This window comes from Notothenia rossii (assembly GCF_949606895.1).
Source record: "Notothenia rossii genome assembly, chromosome: 10".
Taxonomy (NCBI): Eukaryota; Metazoa; Chordata; class Actinopteri; order Perciformes; family Nototheniidae; genus Notothenia; species Notothenia rossii.
Window position 1 is genome coordinate 46,578,184 of NC_136908.1, and position 21,326 is coordinate 46,599,509.

The following is a 21,326-nucleotide window of genomic DNA, read 5'->3' on the forward strand; positions in this document are numbered from 1 at the left end:
TTTGAAGTGAAGTCTTGTTCATAACTGATAAGCTAGTAATTTGATTCTAATTAGGTATTTCTATCTAAGAATATTTTCCCTATTTTAAAGTGAAGTCTTGTTCATAACCAATAAGCTAGTAGTTTGACTCTAATTGACCTGAACAGGTTCCCTATTCTAAAGATGCCTCCTCTTCACACTTTGAAAATACATTATAGCACACAACCACTGAAATTAATAGCACATGAACAAAGTAGGCACACGTTGAAATATCTGTTTTATTAATGAACAACTAAAGAGAGGTTCAGACACATACACGTACCAAAACATGCCAAGTTTCTCCAAGGCTGAGAACACACATGCAGCCTGTACTTTTTGAAATAAAAACTGATTTTTAAGTTTATGTATTTGTGATCACACTGTGTGACCTGCTTGTATGTACTTACTACACAATAGGCGTACTGTTCTCTCTATGTGTTGTACTGTCTCAGTGTGAACATAGATTAAACAGCCAGCCAAACTCCTTTGAGAGCCAGGGAATGAGCAGCCATGCTCCTTTATTGACTTATTTGCAGTCCACTGACATTCAAACGGAGTAAAACTATAAAAAAAGGAAGTTACAAGGCACTTAATGATCTCATACATGCAAGTGTAACATACACAGATTAACACATAGGACCGCTAAGTGTAAACAAGGTCAATATAGCTAATGCTAGCTGTGCAATAAGCATACAGGGCAGGCTAGTGTGGCTAACGCTAGCGTGTATGCTACCGCGAACGCTAACGCATTTTCTCATTGAGTTTAAACATCTCCAAATGTCATCACATAAACACAATACATGTTACTAATCCTAACAGTGTAAGTGTAAGGCTTACACTTACAGTCATTGCTTTCTGACGGACTTGAACCTTTAACTATTCAGGTTGCATAGGGGAAATTAGTAGTACTCTACTGCCATGCTATTCAGTTCACTTTCTCCTACTTCCTGTAGGCCTACCCGGTTTCCTGTCTGACCTTCAGTACACATTTTACAAAAATATAAATGTGCAAATATGAAACATACAGGTCAATATCACCTTGCTATTGGTAGCGGAACTGTCAATACCCCAAAACATATTCTTAGATTGAAATACCTATTTTTTTGTTATTTAGAAACAATTAACCCTTCTAGTTTCACATCTTGTTACATAAGAATAGATCATATTTGTTAAGTGTTATTATGGGAGGATTACTCTTCTTGTGGTACTACTGCCTTATTAGGTCCATATTGAGCAGAGCATATTAAGACCAAAACTCATGAACAACAACTTCCTTACTTGCAATAAATAAGCAATAATTAGAGGGTTATTGAGGAAATACTCTCAACTATTACTTGTAGAATACGGTCATGTAGAATAAGGCATTAATAAGTGTTTTATAATGACTAATAAAGAGCCATTATACTGCTAATATACATGTTAATTAACAACCAGTTGATGGTGAATTTGTGCACCTTAATATAAAGTGTTACCGATATTTTTAACTCTACTCACTCAACACCAAAAATCACAATCAAAAGAAAGAAAAGAAGAGTGGTCAACTATAATTTCCTTTGTTTGATTGTGTGTCTGTCACTTGTGCCATAGTATGCCAGATTCTATAACTGAAACGAATGCATTTAAATAAAAATAAAATATCTAATTCACTTTTTTAAGTTTAGGTTTAATGTTTTAAGTTTCAATTGTTGTGTGCAGGTCCACCATTCCCTGTGGTACCTGCAACACATATCAAATACATTATCTACCAAAAATGACTTTTAGCAGATATGCCTTCACGTTGGACTTTGTTTTGCTGTTAATCTTGCACCCGCACAATGTATACATATAGTATACATCACCATGTGGGTGACACCAGATAACAGATGTGCGCTGTAGTTTAAGAAGTGCTCCTGCATCCTGACTGCATCTCTCACCGTGTGTAAGAAATGCGCACATATTGATTTGTGTTAACCCGCATGTCCACATGATTGTGAAGTGGGGAATTAATGTAGCTGATTTGGGGCTTCAGTGAAAGGATATTAGGGATAATGCCGTACATGGTTTAGCTGGTGTAAGCGCTGGGTATTATCACAGCAAAGCACTGGATAATTGTTTTCAATTACTATCCAGACAGACCTTGAAAGAAAAAAAGATTGCATCGCTTGGAGCAATATGAAACAATCCCCGCCCTTTGTAAACATCAAAGAATAAACATTTAGAGAACCCTAGAAATCAAAGTGATTTAGATTTTGAATAACAGTCAGTTACTGGGATCTTTTTCGTGGAGAATTAGATGTCCAACATCTATTCACTTGGTTGGTAAACACCACTGTTGTGCAGAGCCGTTTGACTGGCAATGACACGTTATGAGAGCGAGAGCTGAAAGGATTAGATTGGCCCTGAATGGAAACTAATCTGCACTCTTGTTTCTTTCAGCCTTTGATAAGGTGACACAATTAGAGTGAGACTGAGTAGAGGGCAGAGACGGCTTTATAGCCTCGACAAATGTTGCTGATGAGGCTGTCATGGCCATTCAAAAGGAGATGGTCTGGCAGATAATATATTTCATCGTGCAACATTTAGCCCTTTTGATGATTTAATTAACTACAATACAAGACGGTCTTATTATGCTGTGCAGTATGTGCACACAGAGCAAAAGTATATCTGTAATCAGCGTTAAATGATGCATACAAACAGGTCTTATTCACTGCACGCCCTGTAACATGCATATGATTATCTTCAAAAAGTAACCTTTGACTTAAAAAGGAACATCACTCGTTCTTTGATTCATGTTTTGGGTTTGAAATGTTCATATGATGCAAATGACTGAAAAATGTATGAAAATAACCAGAAGAACAGAGAGAACTCCAAAAAGACTTTGTTCAAGTTACTGCGAAAAAAGAAAAGAAAAAAACAATACTTGAAAGGAGAAGCTTCAGTATGAAGTCCATCATTCAATGCAGCAAAAACAAGCAAAAAGGCCAGCAAAGTCATGACAAACACAGTTTACTTTGGTGTATGAAGGCATGAGGACTAATTCCATTGTGGTTAAAAGTGGTCCAGTATCAGTGGGGCACAGGTTGCAGGCTCAGGGGAGCGTAGAGAGAGGGGGAATACTAAAGAGAGGGTGCAGATGTATTTGGCCATGTGAGGCTTCAGTTGCAATGCATATCTAATGTGAGGCATGAGGAAGGTCAAACAGGCTGGGAAACGAAAGCTATTAAATTCCCACAAAGCCGAGGTCCAGCCATCCTCAGCTCTATCAAATGCTCATGTCACTGGAGGAAACAAAAACACACCAGTCCAAGACACATTAGTAATCGATGTATACAATTATACTAAAATCTCACACATCCATGTATAATTCTGCACTCGGAAAACAAAACAAATGACCTCCCCTGCAGCGAAAAACAAGTGTTTTTTTTTCAATTCATTTGTTGTATACTACACACATGGGTGTCTGCCTTTACAGTGCTGTTTGTGGTAAATCAATGCACAACAAATAGGCACTCTGCAGTCCAACTGAAACCCAATTACCATGCTACCCATGCATCAGCAGACACTGTATGGAATCCTATACATACTAATAGCCTGAAGGCTGTATGTTACTCTGGAGCAGGAGCTGTGTCACAGATTCACTCAAATAACACACAGCTACATCTGCCCTACTGTACATGTGACCAGAGCCACACATGAACCCAGCTGACCCCCCCCCCCCCCCCCCCACACACACACACACACACACACACACACACACACACACACACACACACACACACACACACACACACACACACACACACACACACACACACACACACACACACACACACACACACACACACACACACACACACACACACACACAGCAGTTTGTGTGCCTCCTTGTGCTATTATTATGGGTGGTGGTCTACAGAGCAGAAATCCGCATGGAGGGGCCGGTGGGGGTGTCATTACCTGGCCCACTGGCCATGACCCCGTTGCTCCAGTGTGTGGACGCACACACAAACAAACACACACACAATTTCTGCGTCTCACATAAACCCATACCGAAGGACAGAGAAATTGCAGAGTGGCTGCCCCCAAGTAGAACATCTCTGAGCCATCCCCTTTACGTACCTCCAATGCAGGAACGCCGACTGAGCGGAAAATTACACAGTAACACTGCTGCTGATAGTCTGCAGGTACAAAAATGGGATAAAACGATCTCTTAAAATGTATAGTTATATAAAAACAGAATGAAGCAGCCTGAGAGCCTGGGCTCATCAATCAATGTCCCGTAAACCTCTGAATAACATAAAGGTTAAAAGGAAACACTCTATTTCCAACAATCTTCATAAAATCCTATATTTCTCTCTCAAACATACACACTTTAATAGAGGGTGATCGGCAGCATCAACCTGGCCCTGCAGGCAAACATTTAACAACTGTTTCTCTCGATCATGAAATTTGGCCCCTCGCACTCCACCACGCAATTCTAACAGCTGTCAAAAGCCGTGGCACCAACTTCCTTCTTTATTCTTTCTCTCAAACACAAAAACCCACTCACAGTCCCACAGCAGAGTTTTTACAGGGTGTGATCAGGCAGCGTTATTAGGCTGTTCATCTGTGATGCCACTGCTGCCCCTGAGGACCCCATTAGGCCAGGGTCTCTATATCAACCAACTTTATTTGGCTTTATTGCTAAAATGACCTTTTATTCATTCTTAGCTTGAATTATTGAATCATGTGGCTTTATGAGAAAACAAATAGAGGACGCAACATACATTATGTTTTAATCGTAGATATCCTAGATCTTACTTGGATATAAACACACACATCTTCTATGGAAACAGTATATTAATGGTAAAAATGTGCGCTTGGATGGGATAAGAAAGAAAAAGGAATTTTGATGTAATACTGGAACATTTCCAAACACCCCATATATCACTGTCCAATTTATTATTACATTAACACTCAATCTGACCTATGTTCATGAAAAAAAGAGCCCAGAAATCCACCAGGGAAAAATAATAGTTTATCATTGCATCTACAGTATTTCTTGGATGTTAGTAAATTAAAATCCCCTGTCTGGTGATGTTTTCATGACTGTCCCTGGGGGAGAAACGGGGCACTGGAGGTCCGCTTCACAATGGGGTCTCAAGAGTGCACTTGGCTTTTATCTTCCATATATTGTGTTATGATCTTCAATGTGTGGAGCTGTAGACGGCAGCATATGATACTATTGATCCAGGCGGTCAATATGTAGCCTGCGGAGGTGTGTTTATTCACAGCCGAGAGGCAGCTTGTAACAAAACATTACAATTATTCTCATCATTTTCTATAGTCTCTCACAATCAACTATAAAAATGGCATTGCATTTTTGAGTTACATTTAAAAGATCCAATGAACACCACACAAGCATTTGATTCCTTCTCATGAGTAAATATGGATATATAATGACATTATCTTTGTATGAGTGAGTAATCTCTGTGACAATGCAGTCTCATATTAATACTGAACAATCAGTGGGGATTACTATAGGATTATATTCCATGGTGATAATATTCTTAATATGCTGGTTTCATCCACTATGATGGGCCTTGTTAGCTGTCCTGTATGTATCACCCTCCCCTAGAGATGCTCTCCATCATAGTCAAGGTGACCTGTTTGTGTGTTTGCACAAGTGTTTACCCTCACATCCTTCACTTGAGAGTCTTCACATCTCCCTTTAGGTGAACTTATGCTCCGTTGTCCCACACACCCCTCTCATCTGCTGGAACACCTCCATAGATCTCCACTTCCCCTGACTGTCAACTCATCTCTCATTTATCCTCTCTGTCTCATGTCAGTACCTGTGCTCATGCTCTGCCGGAAAAAAGCAAGACACCTTCCCCACTGTGAGTGTACGTGTGTGTGTGTCCATTTCCAGTGTCTTTGTTTCCCTCTGTGCAGCAGGGTGACAATAGGTGACAGTGAGCAATGGTCCAGACTTAAAAGTGGGCGGGCAGGTGTTGTGTGCGTGCTTGAGAATGTGTGGTTGGGCTAGGTGGATTGGTGTGTGTGTGTGTTTGTGTTTCTTCACACTATGATGGTGACAGTTGAGAGGAAACTGGGAGGTGTAGCACTCCGTTCCGTCCTGATGCCCCTGTCACTTCTTGGCCTTGTTCCCTTCCCTCAACTTCCCTTAGCATCCCGCTAGAGGTGGAGGGTGGGGGGCGGGGGGTGAAACTAGTCACCCATACTCAGGGGATGGCCATCCTCCCCCGGGCATAGACATCAGAGCAAGTGCCATGGATGCAGGACTCTCAAGTTCAGAGTATCAACTTTGAATACATTTAACTTTAAAAGTTTCTCAAGCAATCTGTAGCACTGTTTAATACCAAATCCAGTTCCATCTGGGATCATTAGGCAGAGCAGTGCAGTGTTAGAGGTGCAACTGATGTAGTATTTTGAGTTGTGATACAGCTCCTCAAACTCATATATGTTAGTAATGATTTGGAAAGCCAGGTCTTTTGTTCTGAAAAAATCAGCAAGTGTAACTGGAATTCAAATGAGGAATGCCAAAATTAATTATCAGGCAATTTTTTAAATCACAGAAAATAAATAACTCATGTCTGGCCTTTTCCGCAATAGAATAATTAAAATATATGCAGCTAATATTTTCATTATTTCTAGCCTCAACTTCGAAATGAGCTAAGGGCTAATATGTTCACTCTACTTAAAAATAGTGTTAAAGTAAATATCACCCTAACATTAGAGGAAACACTTTGTTTTTATGTAAACATTTATCATCTCTGCCAACAACACACCTTACAGCACTGCAGCTATCACCAGGGGGAGGCCAGTGCCAAACAACAACCAAACAAGAGTCCTTGGTAGCATGCTAATTGCGGCGCTGCAGTTTAATTAGCATTGGTGTGGCATACCGCAGTAATGAGCACACTGAAGTAACAGATGACTGTGAACACAGCGACAGGTAGCAGCGGTGCAGAATTAATATGAGAGAGAGGGGGCAGAGCAAGTAAGAAAAAAACATCCGATAGATCTGCCAATTAGCTTTTCCCTCCTCTGAAAAGGTTACTCACTTGACAGCACCAAATATGTCTTGGGAAAACAAAGGATTAAGAAGACTGGGAGCTCTGCAACATGACTTGCAAGTTTTACCAGCCATTTTGTGTGTTTACTCGTGACTGCTTGAACCTTTTTGTATCATCCTAATAAGCTTGCACACATGTTTGAGACACAGTTGTGTGACTCATACATATGACTTGTGTGAAATACTACATAGAAGCATTTCAATGTCTCTTCTCTGTACATGTTAAAAAGAAGGCTGTACTGTACGGGCTGACTTCAGGAATATCTCAGAACATGTGGTCGCCGGGGTTCACTGATTCATAATAAGGACGTCTCTATATCACAGTTTACTACTGATGGTATAGACCGACCTGCTCTAAAGAACTAGGAAAATGTATTTGCTTTTGGCCAGTGGCACAGACAACTTTACAGTCCTACTTCCACTCCAGGAAGGAGGGATCGATGTTTACGAGTGTTTGGAGGCAGAGGCGGAAGGAGGTAGGAGGAGAGGGATGCTGTTTATGGGCAAATATTTCTCTAAAAACACAACGTATTGGGATCTGACACAAGCAAAAATGTTTAGTAGGGTAAAATGAGACTAAATACACAAACTGATAAGATATAAACATATATACTGATTACATGTGGATTCATTGAATCAAAGATCCACAGTTAGTATGTGCAGACACACGCATACACATTAAAATGCAGTGTATGATAAGTCTGCTGGGGATATGTGGGTGTGATTTGAATTATAGTTAAGAGAAGAAAAGGGTGGGAAGTAAAGAAGAAAATAAAAAGTGAGAAAAAGTGAGAAAGAGAAAATGATATCGGCACCCTGGGATTATTCCCCCTATCGCAGCCAAGAGCAGAGATTGAGATATGTCAAACCAATTATTAATGTGAAGATATTAGCACCAATTGTTCCAAATTGACACTGATATCGCAGAGTGTGTGCGATATTCCCAACATCCATGCCAAATAGGATGACATTCCTTTTGACAAAGCTACTTCTCCAAATATGGTCTCCAATCTGTCATGCATGAGAGGAGGAGAGACAGCTGAGTTAACCATTAACAAAACTGACAGCTGACAGAAAGGCATTAGGGGAGGTAACACATCCATATCTCACATTAGCTGGAATATGTCTGGTGTATAGGCTCATTGGGGAACTATGATTATGCCACATCAAACTATTGTCAGGCACCAAACCAAAGTTAAATGCAAGCAAATTATTCAAGTTCGTCAATCATAGCAGAGTTACCTAAAAGTGTTTTTTATATAGTGTTACAAAAAGTACTTATTTGTCATATATCAGACAAATACCTGTCTATAAAGTCCTATATTAGAATGTCCTTTGGTTGAAGGAGACATCCAATGTCACTGGGGAAAGAGCAGGTGAATGAAATCTATCCTTTCACCTGCCGAGCTCGACGGCATTGGCATTAGTCATGCATCTACGCAGAAGAGAGTGCAAGTTTGATAGGCCGAGACAGTTTGATGACAGGTGAGGCTTCAGGTTTACTGGAATAGTGGCAGGGCTATCTGCAGGGGGGCTGTCTGGTGCAAAGGTTCCTAATGGACACAAAACATATAAAAGGGGCATATACAGATGATAGGAAGAAGGGCAATATGTCTAAACAATTAGGATATTTGCCTTTTTAAATAATTGGCCACTGTTCTTCAAGGACGAAGGACGACCAAAGATAAACACACGCAGACATACGCACACGCACACGCACGCACGCACGCACGCACGCACGCACGCACGCACGCACGCACGCACGCACACACACACACACACACACACACACACACACACACACACACACACACACACACACACACACACACACACACACACACACACACCCCCACACACACCCCCACACACACACACACACACACACACACACACACACACACACACACACACACACACACACACACACACACACACACACACACACACACACACACACACACACACACACTATTCACTGATTTCCTCCCTGTACTATTGATTGCCTTCCTCCTCTTCCCCTGGTGTTCTCTCTAACAGCGCCTCTCACCGATCCATAGAGTAAATAAAGGCAATGCTGATAGGGAAAGAGGGAGAGAGTGTGTGAGTGTGGGAGCAATTCTGTTTGCTCTCAGAGCAGTTAGGTGATTTCAAGGTTGATTGGGAACAACAAACTATCTGGAAGAACACTTTGAAGATGAACCACATGCTATGCTTCCACTCCACACCACTCCTTCCAGCACGACGTGTGGGAGAGTGTGTGTGGAGTTCTTTGTGATTTGGCCATTTTGCTTTTAGTTTTAATATGCACTGTAGTTAGGGTGTCTGTTTGTAATGTTATTTTCTTTTTAGAAACATCTTTAACCATGAACAGATCTGGAAAGCATTTCACCTGATAGCATTACATTGATAATAAACAAAACTATACTACATTTGAATACGAAATAGTGATTTGATGGATCACTAATGCTCAATTAGTGATCAATATTAATAAGTGATTGACGCTCATTCATTGGATTTCCCTCAGGCTACATTCTGGGATGTCAGGTAAATCAATTCAAGCTATGACTGAGCAAAGCTCAAGATGAAAACTATAGATGTGACCGTGTGGGTTGTATGATTCTGCTCTTCATTTGCATGTGTGACTGGCACAGTGCACATCCAGTATACAGTAGCAGTCATTAAGTAGTTAGCCTCCCACTGTCTTTTAGCATTAGCTACGTCAGTATGATGTGAATTATCATGGAAGCCAATTATTGGGTAAATAGCTATTCATATAATGTAAACGTAAGTAAATGGAGCTTAAAAAAATGTATCAGATGCCTAAGATGAACAGGTTTAATATAACAGGAGCAGGTTAGCAGGAGTTATAACAGCAGGAGCCTGGCTCCCTTGTTGGAGGGGTGTCGCTCGGGGGGGCTTCAGTTACACCAAAAACCTGTTAAGAATTCTCAACCTTGGAAATTGAGAGCAATGAGGAGAAAGGAACTCTTGGAAAGGTAAACCTGTGGTGGATCAATCACACTGGGTTGAGCATTTTACTCGTGTGCTAGCACCTGCAATCTCCCGCTCTGCCCTTGTGATGGGCAAATACCCAGTCACCTAAAATCAACTTAAGTGGAATTTTGGATATTTTCCCTCTCTCTAGTCTCGTTTTGGTAATTTCACACTAATTCCAGAGCAAGAAAGCGGTGTGTGTGTGTGTGTGTGTGTGTGTGTGTGTGTGTGTGTGTGTGTGTGTGTGTGTGTGTGTGTGTGTGTGTGTGTGTGTGTGTGTGCCTGCCTTTATGTGTAAGCGAGTGAAGTAGGGTGAGCTGATTCCATCAGGCTAAGTGTGACAGGCCAATCTGTAGCCACCTATTTACTCTGACTGGGAGGATGTCCAGGGTGTTAATGGGTTTTTAGACACACACACATACCTGCAAACACACACACACATTCACAAACACACACACACATTCACAAACAGTCGCACACAAATTGCAAGCACATTCCAAGTTGAAAATATATGCATGGCTGCTCACTGATGGCCCTAAATTCGTTTTTCATTGATCCTGCTCCTTTATCTTTAGACAAACTCCTTTTAAATTAAATTATCTGCAAGAATACACCCTTAAACTTTAATACTAGAATTATGATAAACACAGGAATATGGACTGTTGCATTACACTTTCATGCTTTGTGGATGTGTGTGGGTGTATGTGGAGTGTGTGTGTGTGTGTGTGTGTGTGTGTGTGTGTGTTTCTTTGCTTCTAACCTCTGGTGGGTGACCCATAACCCATCAGAGTATGTCCTCTGTCTGCTAAAGCACTTTCTGCCCTGGAGACCCCAAATACATTTCTCCTCCATTTCTCCTTCCTTCACTCCTTCGCTGCACACAAACTCTTTTTTCACTAAGACCCTTTTCAGATCTCTGTACATTTATTGCATTTCAACCCTCTTTCACAGCTATTTTCTCTTAGAAGTTTGCTTCCAGAAGTAGCTAGTCTATTCTCAACTTCTATACCTTTGTCACCTCCCTATTAATGTCTCATTTTTACTGTCGCTCTTTTTTTTAATTCTTGTCTGACCCTCACATTGATTCTCTGCCTTTGCCATGTCTTCTCTGTGCCAGCAGGGATGAAGGTGCTAAATGTACTCAGTCACACACACTCACACTTACACACCCCAAAGGCTATCAACAACACAAGAAACCAATTTTCAATTTACAGTGGAGTGGGAAATCTCCCTGCCCCCAGCCAGCTCTATCTCCCACTCCAATCTGAAGGGACAGGGCTCTGACAGCAGCTTGAGTGTATGTGAATGTGTGTGCTTCTTTGCGTGTGTTTCTGCGCACGGTAAAGAGAGGATGACAGAAAGACATACAGACAGGCCTAATGGTAAAGCAAAGCGTAAACAAATGTAGATCTCATTCAACAGTTTCCTGTTCAGTGTCAATAATAGAAGCTAACACTCTCTTGGTGTCAACGAGTTTGGAGTGTTGCCCATCAGACCCTGGCAGTGCCCGCTCTGTCTGGGCTCTCACCAGGCTCTGGTTTCAGGGCTGGTAAACAATGCCGGTGGGCAGGTTTGGTAATGGATCTAAGGGGGCTGCTGGCACAAGGCCGAGCCCAAGGAAGGCAATCTGAGACTTGGCCTGGGCAGGCTGGAGGACTCCCTGAATGTTCAAGGGCTGCAAGGGAGAGAGTGCTGGGCATGGGCCCAGGCGTCATGGAGGTGAGGGAGGCTGACAAACACAGCACCCCCCAGACTGTCTGGTTAGTATGTATGGTGGAGTTTGGAAATAGTGTTTGTATGCCTAAGAAATTAAAGCATAATAGACCCAGATGTTTGTGAGTTTTAGACGTGTTTGTATGTTTGTGGACATCTATCACAAAACTAGCACTTACATGTTATGCAGGACACACCAGCCACAGTGAGGGTCTCCAGATCCAAGACATTCACTGCATGTTGAGTACTGACCACAGGCCTCCACTGGCACCCTTGACAGCTGCAGAGAAACATAGGACAATGATTACATATGGTGGAGTCATTCACAGTTAAAATTAAATGATTTTAAGGGATCAAACTGTTAGCATCTTGGATAAATAAAACAACATAATAACCGTAAATGTTTAAGATGGTCTCTACTAGATTTCAGAATAGTTGAAATCATTGCAGCTGTGTTGGCAGTTTCCAAATGTTCTTACAAAATCTAGAGCCATATACATAACTGCAAAAACAAACAAAAAACGTATATGCAGTGAGAATTGAAAGAGTAATCGTTAACATTCAAATGTAACTTGTTGACAGTTTGCATCTTTCCCTCCTAGCTATGGAATATTGGGAGAGTAGTCCCTGTATTGTGATATATAGCCCTGCCAATTCAAACTAGCGTTGACTGGCACTGATTGGCATGGGCCCTGAGTGACCGAGCACAAGGGGCAAAGCTAAGGTACATCTCAGCCGTCCCCTCCTCCTGTCACCATGGTAACAGCATGGTGCAATAATAGGTGTTGCTGGCACTTTTGATTAATGAGCCGTCATTGGTGGATGGCCGCTGTCACTCACGCTGCTCACCGATGACAGCCGGGAACGAGAGACGACATCATCATTATGAGACTGATATTGGGTTGTTATGAGGATACAGCTCTGTGTGTATGTGTCTGTGTTTGTGTGTAGGCCTGCACATATAAGTCCTAAAATAAAAGTTTTAGATTAAGGTAAACAAGTACTTCTCTTTCTCTGTCACCTATGCTGAAGAGATACTATATGATACTTGAAAACATGTTTATTCTTAGAGACAGGATTTTGAAATCCACCTGGTTATACTAACTGGTTTAAAACACTTGTGCACATGTCAAGTTAAACAAACACGGGCCATACTGTAGTTCTACTAACTATAAAAAAATCTGATGAAGGACGCACATTTACAAGCTGATCATCACACATCTATTTATTGTTTTTAGCTACTTCACAAGGAATTGGAAAAACGTAACCCTGCAAGTAATATTACAATATTACAGTAGGTCAGAACATGTTTGTAACACCTCTGTATATTAATGGGGAACATGTGAATACAGTGTCTTGCTTAAAGGCTTTGATGACATTTGCTGAAGTCATCTAAGTTTTCTTCACCTTATAGCCCCTCATACATTTAAAAAAACATTCTTTATCTGTACTTCAGAGTATAAATTATACAATTATAGAGGTCTTCACAGCACATTGTATTGGCTAAATTCCCTATTGGAGGGCATAAAAAGGAGCATAATTAAACCATCCAATGTAGGGTATGACTGAACGTAACTAGAGTTCAGAAACGCCCATGCATAGAGGAATCTCTTCTGCACAGCCTGGCCCTGATGGAGGTTCTCTCTGTTGGATGCACAGACCATCAAAAAGCAAATCTCGGCCTGATAGTGTGTCTGATCTCTCTTTCTCCAAAATGTACATTTAATGCATGCCAACCATAAATATGCACATGCTATCACTGAAGTCAGAAACTGACACGATGGAGATCCTCTAACACCACTACAACATTCCCTCACACTCTACATTTATTTCTCTTCCGGGTACTAAAAATAGAATACTCACAGACATGAACCCACACACACACACAGATTCACACACACATACACAGCTGAATGATTTCAGAGGGGTGCATCTTCTTATCAAAGTCAAGAGGAATCCTGTATGCTACAGATTAAAAACAATACAAATGAATCTCTGTGTGTCAAGTGTGTGTGTGTGTGTGTGTGTGTGTGTGTGTGTGTGTGTGTGTGTGTGTGTGTGTGTGTGTGTGTGTGTGTGTGTGTGTGTGTGTGTGTATGTGTGTCTGTGTGGGAGGGAGGGAGGGTTTAGGAGGAAAGGCTAGTGGTGTGTTTTGCCCTCACTTCTGTGTAGAGGTGTATTTGCATTAGGTAGATAAAGGGAATGAGTTTCAGATTGAATCGGAGAGATAGTGGCACAAGCGTGTGTGCATCAAACCCAACACTGATCTTCAGTGCATGTCACATGATAGATTCCCTCTCTTCATGTCACTCTTCATGCTCCTCCTCCTAAGATCCACCACTGCCTCAGCCACCTCTGGCTATATGAAGTCACTGAAGAGAAAGGTGGGTTAGCCTATGGAGGGATTGCAGCTGCCAAATCCCTTATCATGAGAGTGTATGAAACCACAATCTCCCTGCCTACGTGTGTGTCTGTGTGTTTATGTAATCTATGTAGCCATGTCACCGCATCGAGTGGTTTCTCACCTCGTGATCTGTCATAAAAGCTAAGCACCCACACAGAACTGTAGCAAACAATGCCACCATATCTGAACGCTTTATAATTTAACACTTCATCGGTGGCAGATATGCCAAAACACACACCACCCACATGTACACACACATACAAAAACACACACAGATTTAGACTTTTAGAATGGAATGGACCTCCTGATGCCTATCAAGGCCTCTGATGCCTGCATCTGGGGAAATGGTTTTCTCAGCAGATAAAACACACACAAAGACAAACACACACCGCATTCAGGCCCAGCAGAAGCGATGGCTGCCAATGAGAATCCTCTGTTCCAGAGCGCGGATCCTGATATCATTCATTCTCCCTCTGTCTGCCTGTCTTTCCCTGTCACTCAGACGCTCTGAGGTGTGTAAGATCATACATTCATCATCTCTACAAAACCTCTGCTCTCTATCTCTATCACACACACACACACACACACACACACACACACACACACACACACACACACACACACACACACACAGACACACACACACACACACACACACACACACACACACACACACACACACACACACACACACACACACACACACACACACACACACACACACACACACACACACACACACACACACACACACACACACACACACACACACACACACAAGAAGGCAACACTTGTGTCCCCTCTTTTATAAAAAAAAATGGAGGGATTTGGTGGCTAAACGACCCAATGCACCCCTTGTCTCTCTCATCTCGATATCACATTCATTTCATGCAATCTTCTTCCTGGGCTTTGCCAGAGAGGCAGCCATTACGGCTCACTGTCTCTTCACTATGGCTGGGCTATCATATCAGCAGGGATAAATACAAAGGATGGGGTGCATGGCATTTATAATCCCCTCCTGTTTCAGGTGAGCAAATGACAGCCATTACACCCTGCACTCTCCCTCCTTTCACAATAGGGAGAGATGGAAGCTGCTGAATATAATCACGCTTTTAAAAAAGGCCAAGATCACAGAGGTACTTGATGCCTTAATGTGTGGGGAGAGAGATGAAGACGCACTTGAGCATTTACCGTTGCGGCACAGTGGCATCAAATTATATATACAGTATATATATATATATAGACTAAGTGTGTGCTAGTCTATTGTATCTGTGAAAAATGGGCGTCAAGCGGAGCGAGGAGGATGAGTGTTCCTTTTAAGTGTATTCATAATTTACACTTCAAGATCTTCATCACCTCACTGAGGGAATGATAAAGCTTGACTTTGTTTTTCTTTCCTCTCTTCTTTCCTCTATGTCTCCCCTACTCCTTACATAACGCCAGAGGCCAGCCAGTCAACCTGCAGTGGGAAATTGATCATTTAATAAATCAGCAGAGACTTTTATTATTAGCTAATTCTTCTGCCTCAACTCTATTCCTCTCTTTATCCTACTCTTTTTCTGTCGCTCCACTTGTAATTAAACAGGGATTCCACCTGCAGCCAAACTCCAGCACTGCACTGAACAGAGAGAGGAATTAAAGTGATAGCCGATCGTGCTCACAGCCTGTCGGGCACACTGAACTCCTCTTATCTCCTCTCTTCTGGCCCCAGGCTGGCTTCGTCTTTTTCTCCTTCCCTGTTGTGACTTTGTGCAATAGTTTGGCACAGTGCTGGCAGTGCATCAATATGTTGGGCGGGGAGCTGGAAGTATGTGGTTGAATTTATACATTGTTATTTTATTCTGCCATTTTGAATAGAACATTGCAAGTTGTTGTTCATGCATATAGCTGCTTACAACCGTGTCATATTAAATATCAGCAAGTTCTGTAGATGACTGCAAGCAAAATTAGCGAATTAAGTGAAATTGTTAGTCATATACATGATAACAGATAGGAGTAATAATTCCTGACCTTCATTACAAGTGGCAAACCAACAATCAATTTCTTCCCGAATTCCCCTCTGAATTTCTGATGTGTCTCTTATTCATTTCTCTATCTATCACAGAAGATCTATTCTCTCTGTCGTTTATTCCTTCATTTATTTCCTGGGTATCTTTCTTCTTCCTGTCCTTCCACCTCTCCACTCTCCAGCTGGATGGAGGACAGATTGACGTGGGAGTCAAATGAAGCAAGGGACACATCAACGACCCGCTGCCTCGTCACAGCTGACGCGCCAGTCAATCCGTCAACCACCTACCAACGGTATTACATCATAAGCTCAGTTAACAGAGCGGGCCAGTGGCTGCAAGTGCAATATTGTTTTCATTTGAGGTTCTCGGAGGTCAAATGAGAAAGCCATCCATTGCGCTGTCAGGATTGTCAGCGTATGACAAACGACTTGGATACAATCAATCATTTTCACTTATCTTTCCATTCCAAAGAAGGTAAGGCCCCCCATACACAAAAAGGCAGTTAATAAGCTGCAGGCAGTTTACTAATAACGGTTTACAGAGAAGAATTTCCTGCATGAGAAATGCTAGGCTATATTTTTACCACCTGTCATGTTTGGTAGGTCTATGCTTCCCGAATAAGCTAAGATGAAGCATGGGAAGCTCAGAAACAGTACTTTTTATTTATACAGCAGAACTTGTCCTAATCATGCTAATGTTGACATTACACCCTCAGTGCTCTGTGCTAAAACCAAGCTGAAGACATGGTGTATGTCAGAGCATTGAAGGTGTTGGGTTAGATCTGACCACTTGCATTTAGTCTGTAATGCCATTTCTCCCTTTGGCAGGAGCTAAAAGTGTAGCAACACACACACATATAGTGACTAATTTAGCACAGGCTGCCTCATCTTGCCCTGGGGCACAGCTTAGGCAAAGATAAGGTCTGCATTACCCAGACAGAGTGAACAGTTTGGACTGTTTCCAGCAGCTAAGACAACAGAAGATGTGGATGATGACTCACATACATGACACATTTCGTGAAGTGTCTGTTATAGTACTATGGGGTAGCTTATAGATTCATAATGATCTGCAACAGGAAAAGAAAAAAGAACACATGATTTTGAAATACACCAAGAAACAGCAGGGGAGAATGATGGCAAAGACAAAGGTAACACATCTGAAAGGAGTAAACTAGAAGAGTTCTCTCCAACCTCGCCTGCCCCACTTAGTTGACATTTTTCAGAAGTGTGCCAGGCAGCAACACATCAGCTCTGTTCGCTTGCCTTGTTAGACCACATTATCTTGCAGCTAAACTGGGACACGACATAATATGCACATCCAAACACCTCCATAACCCACAGCTTCACAATAAAGGGGTGACGAAGCCACACAGTAAGGGATGTGGTAAAAAGTTTCCTGCTGATAGAAATGAAAGGATTCTGGTATTAAACCTCTTTGATGCGAATACGCGATGCTTCTACAAATGAGCTTGTCGAATTTCCCTAAGGGGGTTCAAAACTGTAAAAAAGCACTTTTACTTTGAACGATCTCACCCCACCATAGTACACATTTTCAATAATTCACACTTACAGATCTGCTTTTGCTACGCTGCAGATAAATAATTTAACACCCTGTGTGCGCCAGTCGCTGCACTTTCGAGCAACAGTTTATATGTGGCATGTACAAACCATGGCAAATGTTGAAAAAAAAATTACTTAAGCATAGAAACCATGTAGGAACATACTGGATACAATCTAACTGAATCACTGAACGGGTGCTGGCAGGAGGAGTGAATGTGTATGCTGGAGGCTAACGCTACTGCTATGGGAACATTGGAGGTTGGATTGAATGACTAAGACACCACAAAAACAGCCAGAACCGTTCCTAAATGCCCTGGAACCCATGTCAAGTCGCAACCCAGCACCATAGGAGTGTAACGAGCTTTCAAAATCATATTTGATTCAATTTCTTGCTCAAGATCGCGTCCAAGCAAGTTTCTTATGCTCCATTTGACTGCACAGTGTTGAATGTGTGGCATTGCTGATTCATGCATAATATACTATATACAGTTAGTGCTGGTGTCTGCATTTCTAGGGAAGCAAGACCACAGAAATGCATTTATGGTTAACAATATATCTTGTTAGTTGTTTTTTCTTCTTCTATTACAAGAGGGATGTTACAAAAGTAATTAATGTTGCATTATTGTTATAATGGTTGTGCAACAGTAATAGACATTTAGAGACAACTGTATATATATTTGAAGATCTTTAATCAAGATCTCTCATGTTGACAATTTTATATATTTTTGCTGTTTTGGAAAGGATGTACACTAAAACAGTAGATTGTCCACATCATGCAAAAGCTTGAGTGCTAGATTTAAATGTTCCTGTTGACTTAACTTTTTACATCTCTATACATTACATAGTTAATGTGTGATTTTAGATTTTCAGACTGAACTTACATTGAATGATCCCCCAACCTTCCTATGTCCCCCCCTCATTCATACCCAATGTCCAGCTCACTGTGGTTGACATGACCCGGTGTTAACAGAATGGTAACAAGGTGGTGAAGAACAGCAGCAGCTCAGTGTAACAGTGGGATTGACCTGCCCCTGTCACTCAAACACCAACCCTAACATCCATAATCAGAGCCTATTCTATAATCTGACTCGCCTCTTTATACCAGAACATCTATTTAACCCGCTAATAACATGGCTTATGTGAGTATGAGAGGGAGATACAGAGACATATCCAATTAGAGGGTAGCCAATCACTGGATTAATGAGAGAGTAGGGGAGGAATGGTAGAAGGAGTGGAGGAATGGATTAGGGGAAGGCTAGGGGAAAAAGGACAAAGGGTAGCAAGAGAGGGTTGGAAATGGAAAAAAGATGGAGAGAGCGGAGATGAAGAAAGAGGAACACGGAACACAAAAGGCTGAATCCTCATTCGCTTTACAAATCCCCTTAGAAATGAATAGGGGTGGCAGGAGCTGAAATCTATAATCCTGAAAGAAAAACAAATCTAACAAAGAGGACACAGTCACAGGGAGGAGAGGAGAAAGAAAAGAACAGATTGTAAGAATGAAGGTAGAGAAAAGTACTGGAGACTGGTTATGCAGTACAGGACACTGCATGTGTTAGTGTTGGGCTATAGCTTTCCTCTGTAATGACTTTATAATGTGACACAGACAAGCAGGGTACAGAGTGACTCTCAGCAGGATGCCGCTGCCTGAAGCAAGGTGTACACGTCTTTGTCAAGGTGCTTCAGTCACTACATTGGGATGTATTTATAGATCAGTATCGTAGAGTCTGCACTAAAAAAGGCTGTGCTGACTAGATTAGAAATTACAAATGTTTGTACTGATAAAGAAACAAAAGTACTCTGCCAGGAAGTCATTATATAACCAAAGCAATCATGTCTGTTTTCTTTCATTTACTTTGTGATAGAGGATTGTGATTGCAGTGAGGACAAGGTTTGCACTCGTTTTCTGTTAATAAAAAGGAGAAACATTTTGGAGCCTTATCTAAACTTAGTTTACTTTACTCTCATGAGCTGGGATCAGAAAGCTACTCAAGTTGATCAATCACAGTAGATAAGGTTACATTTGTGTTCACCTTCACCTGAAGCAGAGCCTCTGTTTGTAGTAGGAACTATTAAAACATACATATCCACCTATTAGCAAACAGAGAGAGAAATAGCAGAACATTGTTTCTTAATGACTGGTTACTTCTCCCTGCTTAAACTCCTCTCTTTATCCTTCTCCTGACCCTCTCTCCTCCAACATCAGTCTGACCCTCTCCATCCTCTGCTGGAGCCTCACAGCAGCCAGGATGCAGAGGAGCTCTCTTGGACTGAAGGGAAAGGTTTCAAGGCTGAGAACAGCAGGAGAGAGGCTGTATCGACTGCCTCTGTTCTCAGCCTCCTGTTGTGGGCCCTCTGCTCTGCTCTGCTCTCCTCTCTTCTCCTCTCCTCTCCTCTCTTCTCCTCTCTTCTCCTCTCCTCTCCTCTCCTCTCATCTCTTCTCTTCTCTTCTCCTCTCCATCATGCGTTTCCTCTTTCTGTATTTCTCACTTTTTCCATCTATCACTGAGTGTCCCAGAAACAGCAGGTGGCCTCCTGCTATCGACCCGCTCAGGCTGCTTCAATACGTTTGGGACCACTGGGAATTAGAATTGTATTTGTGTGTTTGTGCAAGCTGTTATTGTAAACCAGCCTCTGATCATGCAGGCAGTATGGTTATTCAGAACTGTACGGCTGACCATAACATGACCTTTGAACCTGGCAGTGAGGTTAATAAAAAACGCACGCAAGAAATACAAGATAATATTTATCAACATTATTTTTTGTAGAGGAATCTTTTGAAAGATGTGATCTGTATCAGTACTGATAACAAATGAATGCCACGTGTAATTATGTGGAACTGAATCATGTTAGTATACTTTTTCTGTTTACATTTCTAGCTCATCCTGTAGACCTCTTCGACATTTAATAAAACTTGTCTGGACTTGAAGAGTCAGCATGACGGGAAACAATTCCGCTCAGAGTTTTGAGGGAAACCATCAGGAATCAATTTACTGTAGAGAAAGCTGTGAGAATAAACCTGTAATGCTACATATTGTTGCTGCACATTTGAGATGAAGCAATATGCACTGAACTCCTTTAGTGATTGCAGACACAGCAGAGTATAAAACAACTGGTGGTAATAAAGCAGTGTTTCAGCTTTCTGAATCTGCATGAAGAATAAAGTCTACTGACATGAGATAACAGATCTGTGGTATAAGAAAGAAAGAAAGAAATAACAATACAAAATTGAAACAATTAGTTAAATAAGATCTTGCATTCATTCACTTCTACTTTTTTCTACTAGAGTATAATTTGTGTGTATGTGTTGTGTTCATTAACTACTTTCCATATTTGTGTCTATGGCAATTCCCAGATGATCGTCCCTAAACAGTTAGTGGGGGTCAGCTCTCTAAATAGGCTATTAGGCTAATAGACTAATTACTACAAAGGCCTTACACACATACACACACACACACACACACACACACACACACACACACACACACACACACACACACACACACACACACACACACACACACACACACACACACACACACACACACACACACACACACACACACACA

General features: G+C 41.6%; 1 protein-coding gene across 2 annotated transcripts in view; it reads right to left on the reverse strand.

Annotated features, from left to right (window-relative positions):
* Window positions 1–21,326, reverse strand: part of plxna4 (plexin A4) — a 229,002-nt gene that overhangs the window by 69,811 nt on the left and 137,865 nt on the right. For both annotated transcript variants that reach the window (XM_079656550.1, XM_079656549.1), the window contains exon 5: window positions 11,965–12,065. In XM_079656550.1, coding sequence (XP_079512676.1) covers window positions 11,965–12,065 — 101 coding nt within the window. The remainder of the gene's footprint in view (window positions 1–11,964; window positions 12,066–21,326) is intronic.